The sequence below is a fragment of the Neomonachus schauinslandi genome, chromosome 12, assembly GCF_002201575.2.
Source record: "Neomonachus schauinslandi chromosome 12, ASM220157v2, whole genome shotgun sequence".
In the NCBI taxonomy this organism is placed as follows: Eukaryota; Metazoa; Chordata; class Mammalia; order Carnivora; family Phocidae; genus Neomonachus; species Neomonachus schauinslandi.
Genome location: NC_058414.1, coordinates 94,579,715 through 94,601,303, shown reverse-complemented (window position 1 = coordinate 94,601,303; position 21,589 = coordinate 94,579,715). Strand labels below are relative to the sequence as shown.

The 21,589-nt window shown below is 40.8% G+C and overlaps 1 protein-coding gene across 1 annotated transcript; it reads right to left on the bottom strand.

Annotated features, from left to right (window-relative positions):
* Nucleotides 1-7,424: 7,424 nt before the first annotated feature.
* LOC123326388 (olfactory receptor-like protein OLF3) lies at nt 7,425-8,378 on the bottom strand (the record flags this gene model as incomplete). Its single annotated transcript, XM_044920020.1, has 1 exon — nt 7,425-8,378. A coding segment is annotated over one exon (954 nt), but the record flags the coding sequence as incomplete, so codon positions are not given.
* Between the last annotated feature and the right edge of the window lie 13,211 nt (nt 8,379-21,589).

Genomic DNA, 21,589 nt, shown 5'->3' with positions numbered 1-21,589 from the left:
AAGGGGGGAAAAGTTTTTTCTCTTCTGAAAGTCTATGCACATCTTTTGCAATCCTCCATTGAATCTTAATCATATTGGCTTCCTATTTGTAATCCTCTACAACTTCACTGCAACAGACAGAAATGAAGCACATGAAGATGAGTCCCACAACCTACAGACATGTTTTGTCTAATGCTGGTCAAAATAAACCAGACCGTACATTTACATACTTGAATTGCCAATAGAAATAGCACTTTAATTTAGAGAAAGATTCATAAGACCTATGGCTGAACACTTGAATGCTATATACATTTAATGCATTCATCATGGGCAGAAATATTTGCAACAACCTAATGTTTGGAACAGAGTACCCAAGGATCACTTGGGAGGGTGTTCTAAAACAGGTTTTATATCTTCAGAAGATAACCAGTTTGCTACTTCCCATCTAGATTTGGTGCCTGGCATTTCACATAATCAGCAACTAATGAGCTCAGTTTCTCTGATATATGGAATACTCAAATCACCTGGAATGATGTTTTACTATGGTTTCATTCAGTAAATGCTCAGCTTCTTTGTGTGTCTTGTCCCCAGTGGGGAAACTATGGCAGTATAATTCCTTCAATCTACCATGTCCCCACAGTGCAATCCCTACAGCCTAATCTAGAGGAACTAACCCAAAAATGAGTCAGGAGACCTCAATTCTAGTCCCAGTTCACATTCTGAGTGTTGTAGGACTTGAACAATCCACTTACTCATCTTACGTTTCCACTTTCCAACACTTAAAGGAAAATCAAAATACTTTGTACACAAACTCTTCAGGAAAATTGAGAAAAGAGACTGCATAGTTATTAACAATTTGTCTTTTTGGAAATTTAATAGACTCCTACACATGCTCATGAGTAAAATAACTATCACCTTACAGATCTGATTTGTCCCTTAGGTCTTCCCCGAATATGATACAGAAATCCTCCCCACTATCTTCAGTTTCCAAATATTAATCATCCTCTTCTGCATCTCCCCTATTTCACTCTCTCTCTTTCTCTCTGTTCGTACATAAATTCAGCATTGAGAACCCTTAGAACAGTACCTGAGCCCCCAGCTTCAGGAAGGCAGAATCACTTTACGACATTTGCCATATTATTTCGGGTGAGAAGATTGCAGCATTTGTGGGTAAAATCCTGATCCAAAGTCCCAAACAAGTTAGATCAGTTCTAATTCTGCCCCTCTAGACACACCTGTGTACACCCACCCTCTGCTGGTGCCTCCATTTGAGCTCTCAAGCATTGATTAGTGCCTGACAAACAGACGTGTCTACTTCAGTCTAATTTTATGTTGGTTTCTTTCTTTTCTTTTTTTTAAAGATTTATTTATTTATTTGAGAGAGTGAGAATGAGAGAGAGAGAGAGTACATGAGAGGGGGGAGGGTTAGAGGGAGAAGCAGGCTCCTCGCCGAGCAGGGAGCCCGATGCGGGACTCGATCCAGGGACTCCAGGATCATGACCTGAGCTGAAGGCAGTCGCTCAACCAACTGAGCCACCCAGGCGCCCCTTTGTGTTGGTTTCTAAAGAATGTTCCCTCCAACAAAGCCATGGACCAGAGAGATGAAGAGTCCCAGACTCCTCAGGCTCTTGGTTAAGAACTCATCTGGGAATAGTTTAGATTATGAGGGAAACAGCTGCAAGAAAGTTATGACTCCAACATAAACCTAGTGAGGTGCAGCAGTGTCTAAATTAGCAATGTGGGGCTGAAAGACTCCCCTCAGGAGCTTTATGCAATAGAGTGTCCATCAATGTTACCACTCCCAGTTCTCAAGGGCAGGGTCTCCTTGCTGCCCTTCTCCCTGTGAAGTCAATTGTTCTCCACTCTCTTCAAAAAAAAAAAAAAACAACAACAACAATCCCCTGGAGCCAAAGGTCATTCTAAAAAGCCAAAGATGCCAGCTTACTGAGGTTTTACAGCATTCTCCTCTAGCCCAAACCTGACATTTAGTTCTCTTGCCCCTTTTTTTCTGAGCAGTGATTAGGTCTGCAACCAAACCTAGTGAAAAAACAGTTATACCCTTTAGCTCCAGGATGCCCTTGTTTGTCCTGAACACAGGATCATTGTGCCTCACTCCCTTGAGATGGGCAAAGACCCTACTAGACCTGCTGAGAGTTTTGTAAAGATGGATGAACCCTATGGAGAGCACATCTCTCATAGTACTAATCAAGTTCCAAAAATAATAGCACTGTGTAAAAAGATTTAAGACTCAAATAGGATCAACAAAAATAAAGTTTTATGGTCTCCAGGGGGAAAAAGGGAAAAGTAAAGGAGATCCAAAATCATTAATACAGTCAATTTTCTATACGTCTTCAAATTTTTAATATTTATGAAAAAGTTGAATGTAATTTTGACAGACTGCAGTCACATTACATCTCTGATATATTCTTCAGGCAATCCTTCTGTAAGTGAATTACTTGTCCATTCATCTCCAAGTCCAATACCCAGTCACGCTAACACCATCATTTACATATCCACACACTTACCCACTGTCTATACCCATTTCCATACTTACTCAGCCACCTGCTTATCTGCTCATCCACCAACATATGCATCCCCTCATCATGCACTTGCCACCTCATCTATTTCCCTAATGTCCAGTAATTATCTCCCACATCTTTTATTCTCACCAATGTGAATATCATCTTGCTTGTCTCCTCATTCATTCTGCCATGTTACTATAACGTCTGATACTACAGCACCCAGTGACTTTGACCATGTCTCTGTGGTATTCCAAGCAATAGAAAGAGAAAGTAGAGATGCTTCTCATTCCTCACCTGAATTTCTGAACTCCCCTAGATTGACAGAATTGGTTGGATACTTTCTCTGAGGAAAGTTGGAAAAATTCCATGGCTGAGAGAGTGTAGTCAGGGTGTCCAGACATTCACATCACTGCTGATCTTCTCTACTCATCTGCAGACAACAAAAAGGGAAACTCCCAAATTCCAAGCTTTGGTAAAGATCCCACAGCTCTCAGTTGCTCCTGCTCCAGACCTGCTCCAGACCTTGTCATTCAACCTCCATCACTCAACAAGTTATATCACTCTTACTGAAAACATCTGTCCCATGGATATTTCCTTTCCATTGTTAATGCTGCTGACTGCTGTTGTTTTAGTATTTGTACCAGAGTGCCAAGTAATTCACTGCACTCCAAAGTATGATAGCCTTCATTCTGCCCAAACTCACTGAATCAGACCCTACATAGGAGGGTCAGCAAATTGTGGCTTAATGAGCCTTTCAGGTGTTTCTGATAGAATAAATTTGAGAACTCTTGGAACAATTCATTCTGTAAACCATGGTCACATTAATCTTTCATTTTAACACTTTATTCTATCATTATTCACTTCACAAATATTTCATCTACATTCTCCAATGACTCCCACCCATTTTCCAATTCCTGCTGTTCCCCAAACAGGAAATGCCCTCTTCTGCCCAGGAAGGTCATCTCATCAGTGTCTGCTTAGGAATCGAAATAGTTCTTTCAAAAACATTTGTGACAAATGCAGTAATATGTACTATCAATGCGTAGGCTTGGTTTGTAAGATAAACATGAATATAATGAATTATTTTCTCTAAACACTATGCATATAATTTGGGTAAGCTACTTTCAGAGAAGCAGTTTATTTGCCTTAAATTCCTTGGCTTAAAAATCATTATTTGCCATTTTACATTATTATTACCTGTAAATTATCACTCACATCTCCCCCTTAAACTTTGTCTTTTAAAACACGCCTTTAAAAGTAAGTGATTATGGGGGTGCCTGGCTGGCTCAGTCAGTAGAGCATGCAACTCTTGGTCTTGGGGTCGTGACTTCAAGCCCCATGTTGGGCGTGGAGTCTACCTAAAAGAATATTTAAAAAATAAAAGTTAAAATAAAGGTAAATGAAATGTACTGCTCTGATACAGGATGTTTCTAGGGGCAGAGCAAGGAGGGGGACAGGGAGCATATGGGAACTCTCTGTACTTCCTGCTCAATTGTGCTATGAATCTAAAACTGCTCTAAAGAACACAGTCTCCTTTAAAGGAAAAAACATATTTGAGTTTGTTCTAGCTTCCACTTAAGCTGTAAAAAGCTCGAAAGAACATTGGTTCCCTCCTAAAACAAGAACGGTTAAACCACAGAATCATAATTATTCCCAGAATCATCAGAAAGCTGAGATTACAGAGCAACCCAAAAGCATGAAATCTCAGGAAAGATCGGCACATCCAGGGAGGAAGAGGATGTGAGCTCTTACTCACCTGGGCCAGAGCCTGGGAGGAAAACAGGGCCAGCAAACAAGCCCATGAGAATTGCCTTAACGAATGGCTAAAGTTTGAGGGTGGGTTACTAGAAACACAGAATGGCTGAGAGCCACGGCAAAAAGAGCAGTGCCACCAGTTCTCAAGATTTTCTCCACACACTTGGGACAGCCCTCGCGATGATGTTCAGGGAAACGTGGAAAAGCAGAGAAAGCCTCCTGCCAGGTGCAGGTTTGGTGAGCGCACAGCTGTGCGGCTGGAGAAGGCACGCTCTGGGCACAGGTTCTGCCTGCATCATGGAACAAAAGCCGGAGCCACTGCGGGGAGAGCAGCAAACTGGTTCCCTCAGAGACAGATGAAGACTCATTACCGAGGGAAGAGAATGGAAAACTAAACAAAACATTCTTTCTCCAGGGTCCTAGGGCAGGAAACCACTCTGTTCAGACAGTGAGCCATCTCCTCAGGCTGTGGCGGTGGAAAGATCACTAAGAAGGCCCCAACCCTGAGACACAGGGACAAAGGATGTGCCTGAGACTCAGAAAGAGCCAGGACAAAGGCATAAAGCCCCACCCTCCATCCCCAGGCCAGCAGGATTGAGGAACAAGTCACAGCTGTGGACCAGGGGGCAGGGGCAGGCGGTGCACAGACACTCTCTCCACATGCAGCCTCCCAGCAGAGCCTACAACTCAGGGTGGTTTAGCGACACTGGGGAAAGCCCTCCAACCCCCGGACACCCCACATTAAGCACAAGTCCTGATACAGAAATTAAGTTATTGGTAGAGGGGGATGATCACAGCAACCCAAAACTCAAGCCCCGCTCAACCCATGAGTGCATTGATTCCCACACTCTCCTCACCAAGCAAGACCACAGCACAGACAGAAGAGATGTGCCCATTTCAAGGCATAATGCTACTTATCTCAGTTTATTATCCTACACTCAAAATGTTCAGTTGCCAGTCAAAACTAAAGGTCAGTGGAAAAGGCAAGAAAAATTCAGTGTCATTGAACAAAGAAATTAACAGAACCAGGATCAGATGTACTTGATTATAGGAACTATCACACAGGGGTTTAAAGTAACTCTCACCAATCTAGTTTAAGGATCTAGTAGAAGAGATGCACAGTGTCATAAGTGCATGAGAATTTCAATAAAGATTGAACGCCACATGGAGGAATTAAGTCAACATGCTGGACAGGAAGAACACAGAAAGAGAAATAAAGGTTGCTTATGAGTTGACTCAGTTGGGCTGAGAAACAATCAGTGAGCATGGAAGCAGAGGAGCAGGTCCAGAGAGGTCACCCGTGCTGCTGACCTTGGAGAGGGGGGAGAAGGGGCAACCACAAAGACATGGGGGCTGGGGGAAGGCAAAGGGATCCCTCGAGGAACAGTGAAGGAGAGTCCAAACATGTCAACAAGATGCAGAAATGAGCATATTGCATCTTCATACTTTCCTCCTTTGTGTGTCATGGGTACATTTGTATTTTTTACTGATTTTCTGCCTCTTTCATCTCTTTCTCCTACCATTTTATATACAGTTGTTCATGGTGGTAAAATTCACACTTTACTCCATGATTTACATAATATTTATACCAGGATAATGAAGTTTTAGAGGAGGAATGGGGTCCACATAGCAATTGCAATCCCGGAGAAATGCAATGTCCCTCTGAAATCTCTTTTAAATCATGTGACTTGGCTTGACTTTTCTCTTTCATTCAGATTCCTCTACTGTCTTAATTGTGTCACTGGAGCAGGCAGCCAGCTGGTCTCCTGACATCTAACCTCTTCTTCCTCTGACATTGGCAAGTGTGATAATTCTAAAATGTAAATTTTATCAAGTCGTATCTCTGCTTAAAAATCCTTGCCAACTACACATTGGTAATTTGGCATTCAATGCCCTCTGTGATCCGACCCTCTTTACCTGCCTATTTCATCCTCACTACTTCCTCTTCTCTGTCCTACAGTCATGGCTTCAGGGAATTTTTGAACTCTTGTGCTCTCATCCAGCTCTGTATTTTTCGCTGGCTGTCCTCTTTTGGGTTGTTGTCACTTCAATAACTTGTACTATTTTCTGGTCTCCAGCTAGACATTTTCTGGTCCTTTCATACAGGAAGACTTTGCAATCACCCCAAAAGGCTTATCTCTATGACTATTCCACCTCACTAGTGTACAAGGACCAACTAGGGTCCTGTTGTACATGGGAGGAGAGATGGAAGAAGGTGTTCAATATGGAGACTAGAAGGAGCCAGTGCATAGCTATCCTGATTCACCAAATGCATATAAAGTTGTCTTATCTTTCATTGGCTTTGGCTGAGGAATCTGTACTTCCTAAGATTAACTACATCTTTTATATTTTATACATTATGTCAAAATTTATGTGTTATTCTGCATTTAAAGTCTAGGAAAAGAGTTAATACTTATTTCAGAAATGGGATGGTTTTAACATTTAAGTGGTACTCCTTATAAATGCAATAAATTCCTCTCAAACTGTATGCTGTCAAGTAGTGCCCCAGACGTGGCTTTTCCATGGCTTTGCCTTGTACAAACACTTTTAGTTATATTCCTATCACTATAAAACAAGACCTTCTGTTGATGCTCCTCTCCTGAGGTACCTCCAGCACTCAGACAAGATGCTATGTGCATGGTTAGTGGTCCAGCACAAGGACATCCTAGCAGCCTTGATAGCATCTCTCTCCTCAGAACAGGGACTCACATAGTTACTGGATGTGGATACATATGCTATGTAGTATTTTGAGTCTAAAATGTGAAGATGCTTTTTTCCTCAAGTGGAAACACAGTAACTTCATACAAAATTTGGATGAATAAGAAGCAGTGGTCCAAAGTAAGGTCCATTAATAGGTCCATAATTACAAACAATGTGACAAATCAAAACAGCAAACTGTACTCTCAGGCCATATGAATGAAGATTGAGTAAGGGTAGGAAGTCCAATTACAGCGGTGCTCAACTCCACTGAATATGCTGCGGTGACATAAAAATACACCCACATCCCACATCCCAACCCAACCTCCAGCCTCCTGCCCAGCATCACCAGTATGTGTGTCATCATCTCCTTCCTGGTTGCCAGGGCAATGCAGGTGATTCCTGCCATATCTGAGTTAAGTGGGAGAAAGCACAGGCAAAGCTCCTTTCTCTAAGTGATGCTCAGGTTCATCAAGTTGCCAGTTTTGAAGTTATTCCAGATAATTGCCCTAGTAGTTTCTGCCAGGCCCCCTTTACCTTCTTATTCCTTACACTATAAATCATGGGGTTCAGCATGGGTGTCAACACAGCATAGAAGAGAGAGATCAACTTCTCCTGAAGAACAGAGGGGCTGGAGCGGGGCTGGATATAAGTGAAAATGGCCATGCCACAGCACAGGACAACCACTGTGAGGTGAGAGGCACAGGTGTGGAAGGCTTTCTTTCTTCCCTCTGTGGACCGGATCTTTAGGATGGTGGAGATGATCTGGATGTAGGACAGGAGAACCAGGCAGAAAGGTGTCATCAGCAGAACAATGCTAGAAACCATGATTGCGATCTCGTTGGAGGAGATGTCCACACAAGCCAGTCTGACCACAGCTAGGAGTTCACAGGATACGTGATCAATATCCTTGTTTGAGCACACGGGCAGCTGAAAGGTGATTACAGTCTTCCTGAGAGAGTTGACAGAACCACTGACCCAGGATGTGATGGCCAACCTAGTACAAAGGCCTCCATGCATGATGACCGAGTATCGCAGGGGGTTACACACAGCCACATAGCGGTCATAGGCCATCACTGCCAGTAGAACAAACTCAATCCCACCCCAGCCCAGGGAGAAAAATAACTGGGCTGCACAGCTCACAAATGGGACTGCTTTATGTGCTGCAAGAAAATTTGCCAGCATCTGAGGAATGATGCTTGTGGCATAAGAGACATCAACGAGGGAGAGGTTGGTGAGAAAGTAGTACATGGGAGTGTGGAGTCGGCTGTCCAGTCTAATGAGAAGAATGATGAGGAAGTTCCCCAGCACTGTCACCATGTAAGTGATCAAGAAGAGGACAAAGAGGGACACCTGTATGTCCCAATCACTGGACAGGCCAAGGAGAATAAACTCTCTCACGCAAGTCTGGTTATTTGTGTCCAATAAAAAATGTGAAGATTATTAGTCTGCAGAGAGTCAGAGAGAAGAGAAACTATTGAATTAAAGAACTATAAGAATAACTTCTTAAGAGAATGCACATCTTAATGATCTGCCATAGCTAGATATTTTTGATCATATGGGCCAAGATGATAGGTTTGATCCTAAGACCCATTGTATCTACTCTACATAAGAGAGGAGGCTGGCACTTTCATAAGGACATGATGTGATCTCAGGGAGTCAGTTAAAGCCTGGAGATAAAACAGTGCAATTTTTGGAGTTTTATTATCTCTCCAGTTTACCTGCGTTTCCAGGGCCAGGAGGGAACTATAAATGACATTGGGAGGCAAAATAAGCAATGATGGTAAACATGGGCCAAAATTCAAGGACAATCCTACCCGTATCTATTGTGCAAACATGACGAAATGTATAAATAAATTACAAAAGAAAAAAAAGATTTGGAAGAGGCAGATATATACTGCAAATAAGGCTGGTGTCTCATGGAAAAATCTGGAATTAAAGAACCTGAATATGAATTTTGTTTTAGTGACTTAACAGAGATGAGATTGAGTTAGATATTTAAACTTTTACATACAAAATGGGCAACACTGCATAACTCACAAGTATGTTTCATTTCAAATGTAGATAACTACGGGGAAAGTACTTCATCAACTCTTCATGGCAATAGCATTCTGTTTATGGGTATGAGTTATAGCAGGAGCCCCACTCTGGCAGAGACAGAGTAACAAGTGCTGTGCTCTCCTCTCATATCCTGTCCACAATTTCAAACATAAAGAAAGGAAGCAAAACCTTTAGTAGATTTGAAATCTGCAAGGTGCAAAAATATAGGTCTTTTGAGAATTTGGTGTCTTTGGTCTTTGGAAGGAGATGGAGAAGAGTGGTCATTTTATCTTGTTCTTTTTATTTTGCTACCCTTTTCACTCATTCTGACTTGCTTTTTATTTTTCTACAACTCTAGCCCTTGTGTATGGTCTCAGTAAAAAAGGACAGTATGGAAATGGCTGCTTTGGCTTTCTAGTATAAAAAGAGAAAGAGAAAACAAATCTGTTAACTTTTGACTATTTAGCAGATCTGCATAGGAAGTAGACATTTGTTTTTGATTAATTTGGCAAATATCTCTAAGTGCATCTTTGCCAGATGCTGGGATTTCAAGGGCAATATTACACTTCCCTGTGCTCTTAATGCTCAAGTTGAAGAAAAAGACACAGAACAGATTGTCTTCCCATCACTGTCCCCCTGTTGCATGTGCAAACTGCCTGGACAACAAGTCAGCCCATGACTCACTCTGCTCCTCTCGCCTACCCTGCACATCTCTCTACTACAGCCTTTGTCTCATGACAAACAAGCAACAGTGTCACATCCCAGAGAAAGCAGGACCTTTAGAGTCTGGAAGTTCTTGCTTTAAATCCGTTCTCTCCTGCTTACTGAAGGCTAGAGCAAGCTACTTAGCCTCTCTTAGTTTTATATTTTTTAATTTGTAAAATGTGGGAAATATTGGCCAATTTGTAAAATGTGGGAAATATTGGCCAAATATTGGGTCGTTGGTGAACTCAAACATTTGGAAGATCTACAATTGGTCCATTAGTGGCTGAATTAGGCAGGTGTCCATCATTTAGTGAGGATAGCTGGTTGACATTTCATTTCACATTGATCACATTTGGGATCTTATTTCTTCATTCATTCCCCTTTCTACCATCCTGGGTTTCTCTTGCTCTTGGTTGATTCCTTTTCCCTCATTATAAAAACCCAATCTTTGCTACATAATTACCATTCTGATTCTCTCTTCCTTTCACATCCAGAGTTCTGAGATGATTGGTAGGGTTTATTTCCTCAGAACATTCATCCTTCAAGCCATGGAAATCTGGTTTCCATCTTCACTAATCCATGAATACTGCATTCTTTTTTTTTTTTAATTTATTTATTAGAGAGAGAGAGAGTGAGAGAGAAAGCGCAAGAGGGGGAAGTGTTAGAGGGAGAAGCAGACTCCCCGCCGAGCAGGGAGCCCGATGTGGGACTCGATCCCGGGACTCCAGGATCATGACCTGAGCCGAAGGCAGTCGCTTAACCAACTGAGCCACCCAGGCGCCCTTGAATACTGTATTCTTGAAGGGCACTCTGTGGCCTTCTAATCATCAGATTCAGAGATCTTATTCTACCTTATTTCTTTATTGTTTAAGCAACTGAACTATTTGTTCCTTTAAATTCTCCACTCTGTGATGCTCTTCTGTCCTAATTTTCTTCCAAACTAATGTTCTTATCTGTCTCATGGAAAACTTTTAAACTTCTGTAGTTTTTGATAATTAAGCTCTCCTACTGCATTACTGTGAGGATTTTCTAAGGTTCTGTGCACAGAGCTTGTGCTTTTCCTATAGCTTCTGCTTGGAAGACTTGTCTCTAACACTGGATCTTCCATCTCAAGCCCACAATGACCTCCTAGACATCGCTACAAAGTCCAGATGCTTCTTCAACAGCATAGTGAATGATTCCTAAATATTCCACCATCGATTCAATTCATATCTCCACAAACTGTATGCCCTCTATACTCCTTAATCTCTAGCAATAGAATAAAATTATTCCTCTCTCCCAGGACATCTTTTTAAATTCTTCCTTCTTCCTTACACTCCACAGAATAAATCCTCTTCTTTCACTGTTTAATTACTAATCCCCCACCTCTCCCTTTGACTTCATTCACACTGCAAATATACCACCACTGTCTTATCTCCTTCCATCTGGTCAGTGCAACTACTTGCTTTTGAATCTTGCTGATACAGCCGCTGTCCACTGCTGCTAATACTTAAATACCTTTCATGGATACATCAGCTAATTATTTTTAGCCCATCAAACAGTATATATATTTCTAAAAAGTCCTTTGCCTTGGATTTAAAATTTTTAAATTTTAGTTAATTGATTTCCAAATATTTCTGTTTTCTACAGTGATAGAGTCCATTTTTGAATACCTGGTAGATTAAGAAAATAGAAATAACATCTATGTTTATTCCTTTGGTCAGGAAAATATCCTTTTTGTGAATTTTATAAATGTAATTATTCAAAATGGGATTTTTAAAATATAAATTACCTGACCTTATTGTGACCTTTAAAATAGGTCACATAACAGTTGAAAACCAAGACCCTTACAGATGGAGGAGGGATCAGGAATGACACTGAAATTATAGGGAAAATCGGGTCTCAGGCATGGATGCAGACACCAGCTCTTCATTGTTAAAATAGAACCCTTGGCTCCAGTTAAAGTACCTTCATGTGCCTTCTCTCATTACCCAGTTATTAATACAAACAGCAAATAGAACCAAAATGCTTTCTCTCTAGGACAGACATATGCAAACAAAAAACAAGTGTGCAGATTCCTAATACAAACACATTTTATCTAACTTAATACAACTAATTAGAAAGCTCAACTTTAGTCAGTTATGGTTTTTTATTTAAATAAAGAAAAATCCATCCATTTCCCTGAAACAGGTTGTGTGTTGGGGAGCTAAACAGTCTTGGCTGGGAAAAGTGAAAGTCCCAAATACAGAAGCAGAACATGTGAAGGTAGGTCCCATAACCTGCAGATAGCTCTCTCATGCTGCTCACAATAATTCAGAGCCATACCTTCAACAAGCTGACCTGTCCATAGAAATGGCACTTTCATTTAGAGAGAAATTTCTGTGACTCCTGACTGAAGAGTTGGTTGATGTAGACACTGAGAACATCCATCCTGAGCAGGAATACTTGCATCATCTTAACGTATGAAAACAGAGAATCTATGATGGCTTGGGTGGTTGGTATCTCAAAGATGGGTTTGACATCCTGAAAGAAAATTACTTTGTTCTCTTTGTGGTCTTGCTAACTTCTTCTAGCCAGATTTGGTTACCTGACTTTTTACTTAATCTGAGACCAGTTACCAAGACCCAGTTTCTCAAACATGTATGAATCTGACATTCACTTTTGGTGACATATTGTATTGTGGTCTCATGTAAATTCTTGTCTTCTTTATATTCTTGTTCCCTGTGGCTAAGACTAGGATTTTCATGGCAATATCATTCTCTCTGTCTGGCAAGTCTATGGTTTAATCCCCACAGCCAGTTCAAGAAAAACCAACCCTGGGATGAGTTAGGACACCTGAATCTTGCATCCAGTTTATTCTCTGAGTGTCAAGGGTCTTTGAGTAAGCCCTTGATTGCCTTATGTCTTCATTTATCTATTTTTTTAAAAAGAAAATCACAATATTGTGAGAACCAAACTCTTCAGAAATAACTGAGATAGGAGATACGAGGATTTAAAGCAATTGATAATGTATCTTTTCTTGCCTGAAAATAATATTCTAATATTACCACACCTGCTGGCCAATATTAATACCTAACAAAAGATATCATCATACTTGTGAGTTTCTTCCCTCTTTCTTTCTCCCTCTATGTCAGTACTAAGCTTTGGAATTAAGAAGCCTGTTGTAAAATTATACCCAAGCCTCATGCTCCTGCAAAGCACAATCACTTTACCACATTTTCTATAATACTTAAGATGAGAAGATTTCACCAGTCATGTTTCATGCCCCTGATCCAAGTCCCTAACAAGTCACATCATTTCTGTCTCTGTCCTTGCCAAGGCCACACTCCCACAGGCTGTGGATGCCACTCAGATGTTCATCAGTGCTGACAAAGGAGATGTGTCTGTTTTCCTCTAGGTTTAAACTGGTCTCAAGAGCTCTCCCTCCAGCACAGGGATGGACCATATAAAAGAGACACCCCAAAGTCCTTGGGCCCCTGGGGCTCCTCAGTTCCTGGGGACTAGTTGCCATTGTTAGGGACACTACTGGGAGGACGTTGACAAGAGCTCAGAAACAGCTCACACACAGACCTAATGAGCTTTGGCAGCAGCTGCATTTGCAGGGGAGGGCTGACACATCCCCCCAGGAGCCTCCTGCATGACAATGTTAGTTGCTGCTACCACTCCCAATGCACAGGATAGGGCCTCCACCCTGTCCTCCCTGTAGAAGGCTCTTCTCCATCCCTCTGCCTCTCACATTTCCTTACAGACTTAAGCCATTCCAAACAGCCAGAGAAGCCAGCCTTCTGAGGATGGAGGATGTCTTCCTAGAGCCCAAACCAGACTTTAGACTTCAAGGCCCCAATCCAGGGAGCAGTGACTGGGGCTGCATCTAAATCTGGTGGTAATACCAATTCTCCCCTTTTGGCACCACATGCCTTTACTTCTCCTTCTGGAGACAGAAGAGATGTTCTTCCCTCCCCTCATGTACACGCAGTGCCTAGTGGGCTTCTGTGCCCACTGCAAGTCTGATGGGCATCCTAGCACATTCCTCATGGTACTATTTAAGCTCCAAAAATAACAGCATCACATAGATAGATTTAAAAATCTAAATGTAGAGAAAGTTGATAAAGGAAGTATTAGCAACTACTGAAAAAAAAAAATGGAAAAGACTTAAGATCATCCAAGATCCTTAACATAGAAGAGTGAAACGTCTACCCCTCTTCAAACTTTTTTTTAGCTTTATAAACATATAACTGACGAATAAAATTGCAAAATATTTAAAGTGCACAACATGACTTCATATGTGTATACATTGTGGAGGGATTCAAATTTTATTTTTAATTAAACATCGTAGTTTAAGATCATTGCGGATATACATGCTGTTTTAGGAAATAACACAGATGTATCCTTCTACCTTTGCCCAGTTTCCCCCATGGTAAGTAACATCCTGCAAAGCTATACTACCATGTCATAAGATAACATGATATATAAAAGGATATAATTATATACATATTAAATTTTAATCATATGACAATGTGATATAATATCACAAGATATTGACACTGATATAGTTAAGAATGTTCCATTACCACAAGAATCCCTCATATTGTCCTTTTATAGCACACCATTTCTGTGCAGCCCTCACCCTCCCCTTGACCTCTGGTAATCACTATCTGTTCTCCATATCTAGAATTTTGGCAGTTCAAGAATTATATATAAATGGAGTCATATAGTATATTTCTTCTAGGACTGGCTTTCTCACTCAGCATAACTCTCTAGAGATTCATCCAGGTTGTATCTATCAACTGTTTATTCCTTTTTATTGTTTATGAGTATTCTATGATGTGTATGTACCACCTTTTACTTAATCACCCACATTTTGAAGAACATCTAGATTGTTTCTGGATGGTGGTATTATAAATAAAGCTGCTGTAAACACTCACATGTAGGTTTTTGTGTGAGAATAAATGTTCATTTCATTAGGATAAATGGCGAACCATGCAGTGGCTGCTCATAGGAGGGTACAAATCAAACTAACATATACATACATGGAATCCCAGAAGAACAGAAATAAAAGAACAAAGAATAAATATCTAAAAAGATAATGACAGGAGATTTTCCATAAATCATGAAATACATCCAACCACAGATATGAGAAGTTCAGAGAACACTAAGGAAGATAACTATAAAAACAAGCAAACAAATAAAAATAACTAGTGATACCATATTCTAACTGCTTTAAAGAAAAAAGGTGAAAATCTTGGAAGTGAAAAGAAAAACAGATATGTTATATGCAGAAGAACAAAAATTGAATTAAAAGACGTCTCTTTAAAAATATGCAGGCTGGGGACACGTGGCTGACTCAGTCGATGGACTGTGCGATTCTTGATCTCGGGGTTGTAAATTCAAGCCCTATGCTGGGTGTAGAGATTACTTAAAATAAAATCTTAAAAAGAACAAATAAAAAAATAAAACTATGCAGCCTGGAAGGCAGTTGAGTGATAATTATAAAGTACTGATAAAAAAGAATAATTGTCAACTCAAATTTCTATACCCAGAGAAAATATCTTCCAAAGATGAAGGAGAAATAGGAGTTCATCAGACAAACAAAAATAGAATTTACTGCCGGAAAACCCACACTACAAAAAATTGTTCATGAAGTTTTCTTAGACAAAGGGAATTTGATACCAAACAGAATTTGGATACACAGAAAGATGTGAAAAGTGCTAGAAATGGTAAAATTGAAGAAAAACATAAAACCCATTTTTTAAAGATTTAACAGACAACAAGATAATAGACAGTGTAAAGTAGAGGCTGCTTAGTGTCATCTCAGAAGAAGGACCAGGAGTAGCACATGGTCTTCAGCTTCAACAGGCCAGACCACTGAATGTGATCCAGACTGGAGATTCAGTATGTTTCTAATTTCATTTTTTTTTTAATTTGGTTTGCTCCTGATGTAGCAAATGCATAGTACAAAGAATATTTTTAAAAATCAGGATGCAAGGAGCACCTGGGTAGCTCGGTTGGTTAAGCACCCGGCCCATGGTTTCAGCTCAGGTCATGATCTCATGGGTTGTGAGATCAAGCTGTGCATCGGGCTCCATGGTCAGTGAGGAATCTGCTTGAGATTTTCTCTCTCCCTTTCCCTCTGCACCTCCCCTCTCCATGCACTCTCTCTAAATAATATATAGATTATTTATATTAGAACATTTAGTGAATAATGATATTTAGGAATTTTTAAAAATTTTTAAGTATAATGATAGTATTTTGGCTATAAATTTAACAAGTTTCTATCTTTCAGAAGTTCATGGTAAAATATCGTTTCAGAATGATTGAGGGAAGGGGAAATGGTGAGGTTTTATGTACCCTCTCTATATTAATGGCACAAAATGGTTTCTGTGATATGTTGTAGAGTAAAAAAAGCAAGAGCTAAAGTAGTTTGTATGGCATACTACCAATTATGTTTAAGGAGCTATACATACACACATACACACTATGTGTGCCTTGAAAAAAGACTGCAGTAGATGTGTGAAGAGATTTATAGTTTATAATGTACCCTTTTGTACTGTTGGAAAAGTTTTGCCAGGCACAAGTAATTCAAAAGAAAGTAATATGTTTTAAAACTCGATTTTCAAAATCTTGGCTTTATCCCCTACTAGCAGTGTGGCCTTAAGGATGTTTCCTAACCTCTCTGTGGCTCCAGTGCGTCTTCTATGAAATAGGGATAATAAAAGTGCCTTCCCCCAAGGGTAACACTGAGCACCAAATTAGTTAACATGTGAAAAGTGCTTCCTGCCTCGCTTCTAAGAACTCAAATCTCATAATTTTACTTATATTGTTGAGAAAAAGAAATAAGGAAATGGTCTAATGCTTAAGGATTCACAAGTCTCACCACATTAACACATTACTCAGGTAGAATAAATTGTTGAAGAGTCCGAATGTCTTCCACTGGGAAAAAATATCTTGTGGGTTGCTTTGTTGTATATGCTCTAACCCAGTGGCTCTCCGCTGGGGGGGTGATTTTGTCCGCTAGGGGACTCTTGGTTGTCTAGTGGGTAGAGGCCAGGGGTGTTACCAAAGACTCCACAATGGACAGGACAGTCCCCTACAACAAAGTATCAGACGGCTCAAAACATCAACAGCAACAAGGTCGAGAAATTGCTCTAATCTGTGACCAGCATGTGGTGCTGTTTCTTCCAGAGCCAGAAGAACAGTCAGATCCAGGCTCCAGTGTAAATTGGAGAGAAGCATTTTTCATGGTTAGACCTGTCATGTCAAAAATCACTTAACTGCATCCCTTTTAAGATTAAAAATCCAGGGGCACCTGGGTGGCTCAGTTGTTTAAGCGACTGCCTTCGGCTCAGGTCATGATCCCGGGGTCCTGGGATCAAGCCCCACATCGGGCTCCCTGCTCCGCGGGAAGCCTGCTTCTCCCTCTCCCACTCCCCCTGCTTGTGTTCCCTCTCTCGCTGTGTCTCTCTCTGTCAAATAAATAAATAAAATCTTTAAAAAAAAAGATTAAAAATCCACCAAAACCCTTTATTTGCCTTTATACGCACAGAGAAAATAGATAAATCAAGAATTTTTTTGACTAAAAGACATGTGTGTTCATAGATGTTCTAAGATTCCACACATGCATTTAAGTACCACTATCCATGGTGACTAATTACCCTAAAGCCCTATGGAGATTGAATGTTACGGCCCACCAGGGAAACAGGGCAAGCTTTCATACCTAGATGTCCCCAAAGGCCTTGTTTTACAAACTTTAAGGATGCCTTTACGGTTATTAAATACTGAATCAGATTCTTATTCTCAAATATTTCTCAGTGCCCAACTTTAAAAGCAAGTTTCCTGTTAAAGGCTGCAGTGTAGCATTTCCTCTTATGTTGCCCTGCATCAACAGTCCTTTCCTCTCTCCTGTGCATCCAGAATATGCTTTGTAAGCACCTACTAATTAGGAATTCCTGTAGTCTCCGGGTGGCCCGCTAGAATGTAATGTATTGGCATTGGCTGAGAAAACGTCGCCCTGAAAAATATACAGTCAGTGCAATGAAAAAGAGAAAAACAGAAATTTAACAGGTAGACTCTGAGGTACATGATATGTTTCCACATACTTAATGCCCACTCTCAACATTTCTGCCTTCTCAGAAGGAAAACTGGATGACCCTTTGAGTGAAGAACACCAATGAGCTGCGCAGCTGGGGGAGGGGGAGGGGTCATGGATGGGAGGTGGACAGAAGTCACACTGTGACCACACACCAGTCACAAAATGGAGTACAGCATCTTCATTTACTCTTCTCCTGGCTGTTGCTAATCTTCTTTTGTCTGTTGTCCCCTACCACTTTACACAGGGTGTGTTTATGGTGTCTTATTTTTCACATTAGTACACAGGTAGCAGACTACCCATGCAGAACTTTGACATTCTAGAGGAAGAATGGAGTAAAGATGGGAAGAAGGTGATACGTTGATTTGGGCAGCCGAAACTGTGAAATGTAAGCAGTTACCTGTCATGATTTTTTTTTCAACCTGTCATGTCAAAAATCACTTAACTGCATCCCTTTTAAGATTAAAAACCCAGGGGCGCCTGGGTGGCTCAGTTGTTTAAGCGACTGCCTTTGGCTCAGGTCATGATCCCGGGGTCCTGGGATCGAGCCCCACATCGGGCTCCCTGCTCAGTGGGCAGCCTGCTTCTCTGTGTTTGGGGTATCGTCCCCCCAAAAGAGGCTAAAATGTTCTCAGCATCCCTTGCAGCAAGAGCACAGGGTGTGATCCAGGCTCTGTCACTCAGGGGCTTTTGTGCCAGATTTGGGACAAGGAACGAATGATACAAAAAAGGGAGGAACTGCCCAGAGCTGAACACTGTGAGGCCGGCACCAGAGGCAGAGCAAATGTGGTTTCTAGAATCAGCAGTGGTAATGGGGCACCAGGGGTATCCGCAGCACACACTACATTCTCCAGACCCAGGAAAGACTACGGGGTGTCTGCCAGGGACCGCTTCTGCAGAAGGATTTTTGACCATTTTTCATGATGTTGGTCAACTGATTTCAGAGATTCTGTGAGCTATTTAGTCCCCTTTAATAACTGTATTTTCTGCTTGCCTTAGCCAAACTTTTCCTCTAATGCTTGCAACTATGATCACTGGATGAGGATATATGGAAATTTGGTAAATAATAGGAATAGGACAATGAGTGGGTTTTTTTCTTCTTTCCAATTTTTTGTTTCACTATCATAACAGAAGAAGGGGAAAAAAATGGGTTTCCTTTTGTGTTTGCTTATCTGCTTTTTCCTTTAAAAGCTTGGCTCTCAGGCTATAACCACAAGGAGGAGACCCTCAAAGAATGGTCACGAGGATTAACTCTTGAAGCTTCAAGGCACCAACCTCAACTCACTCACCTGCCATGACCTGTTCTGCACCAAGATGATAGCTTTGCCCTATAACAGGATGACTCACCACAGAGAATCAGGAAAAGCACTTCAAGCTGTCTGTCAGCAATTGCTTCTCTGGACAGCTTTCAAAGCCAGCCTTCTGTCCCTGCCAGGGTAAATTTTCCTAGCTTAAGCATTTAGAGCTAATTGAAAAGATGTATTTGGTTTGCTTTTCTAGCTACCTTTATTCTCTGGGAAAATCTTTAGTATTTCCCTCTATCTCAATCCTCTCAATATTTTTGTCCTACCCACCTGAAACCCAGAGGGAAGCTTGTTAGGTGTGTAGGGGCATGCCATTCCTCAAATCATGAAAGCACCCTGACTAGTTCTTTCCAGTTGTAAAGGGCTTTGGGTTTTCTATTTCCTTTTTGAAGAAATGTGATGCAACTCCCTTCCCTTTGTCATATGGATTTTTCTGACTATCCCTGGTTTAAAGTTCCTTGGCATTTAAGAGTACTTCTCAAAAACCTTTGGAATTAGTAACCAACAACTTCTGCAAATTCTTTACCATAGTTCTTCTATAAGAGATGTGTCTAAAAGTTGGGGTCCCTCCAAAAACAAAATATTTTAGCATAATATTCAAATACTATTTTTGAATTAGCAGAATCAGTTTTAGCTCCCCAAAGTTTCTAAGAACAGAAACTCATGAAAGTGCATCTATAAACCTTAAATTAATGATCTAGCACAATTACAGTCAGCAAAATAGCCATAATATGCAAACTGCACATCCACGTGATGGGCAGCAGGGAAGTTTTTCCTGAAAAATGGAACTGTGAGCTGATATATAAAATATAAGCAGGAGTTAATATGATGTATGTGGAGAGGGTGTCCTGGGGAGTGGAGAATTGAACAAGAACGTGATCTCTGGGAAAGAGAAACGTCTCTTGTACAGCTCTAGCTGTGGGAGGAAGTATCACAGAGCTATGTGCTACCAGAGGAACCTGGAGAGGTGAGTGAAATCAAAATTTATAAGCCATAAAAAATTTTAGTCTCTCACAACCAAAAAGGACATGATTATGTGTGCCTGGCTACAGTATGAAGAAAGGATTGTTGGGTACAGGAGTAGATATGGGGCCAACCAGGTCAGAGGTGTGGCCGTTCTTGGAGAGAACTGAAAGCAGGTTGGACTTAGGCAAGGGGAGCGGCCATGGAGAAAAGGAAATGAATTTGAAATCTGGGAGGTGAAACTGATGTGGCTTAATTATGCATTGACTTGACACTCATCAGCAAATTCTTTGAGTTCTTGATTCTCATCTGGGATGGTTCCGCACACACTCAGCCACCCTCATGACTTGACCTCATATCCCTCACTCTCTCAGGACTTGCTATTCCCTGACCATGCTTGGCCTTTTCTACCTCAGATCTTGGCCTGGGCTGCTCTCTTGACCGGGACCCTCTTCTCCAAATCCCCACATGGCTCATTTGACATCTCCTTCAAAGATCTGCCCAAATACTGGATTATCACTGAGACAACCAAGATCTCCCTATCCTCCACACTACTGATCTTCCTACTTTCCTTTTTTTCTATAGACAGATCATCTTTGAACACCCCTTAAAATTAACATATCCTTTTCTTACTATTATGTTTATTAAATCTCTTCCCAGTAGAGTGTAAGCACCATGAGGAAAAAGATTTAGTCTGTTTCACTCACTGATCTATCACCAGCTCCTAGAAAACCCATAGATACGTAAATTCACAGTAAGTAGTCGATGAAGGAATGGATAAATGAAGAAGGAATATATTAATTATCACCATTGTCCTGACGATGAGACCCACCAAATACTAAAGAAACCTTTCTTTACCTTCATGTCGCATCTGAACTTTCTTAGTGTGTTTGATTCCATGTTGCTGATTTTTGTACCTGTCAAAGCCAGCTGCCTATGTTTTCTGAACTAAAATGACATAAACTCAAATTCTACAGCATTTTCAACTGTGCTAAAACCTTTAACCCACAGCTGGAGGAACGTGGTAATAAAAAGCATCCTATAAGGAGAATTAAGGTCAAAATGCAAGTCCATTCATGAGTGGAGTCATCCAGACTGTCATTTTAAATGTGCATCTGCTTGGGGACTACACTGCAAAAACTGTATCATCTTGCTTTTCATGGTCAAAATCAAGACACCCTTGAAAGGTAAGTTGTAGCCTCTGGAATCTAGAATAGAAATATTGACCAAAAGACTAATCATTTGCCTATAACTGACTACCTTGAGCATTCTAACCTGATATGCTCAGTGGCTTGAGGATTAATATTAGCCCAATATTTTCCATCACTGCACTTTTTAAAAACGAGATATAACTTTTATACAATAAAATGTATAGATTTGAATGTCCAGTGCTGTAAGTCTTGACATATATACCCATATAATCTGCACCCAAACAAGATATAAAACATTTCCAGAAACTCCTTTTGTGCCCCATGCTCCTTTGTAGCCAATATACTCCCACAGAGGCAACCACTTTCTGATCTTTATCCCAATAGATACTAGTCTTCCTGTTCTGGCCA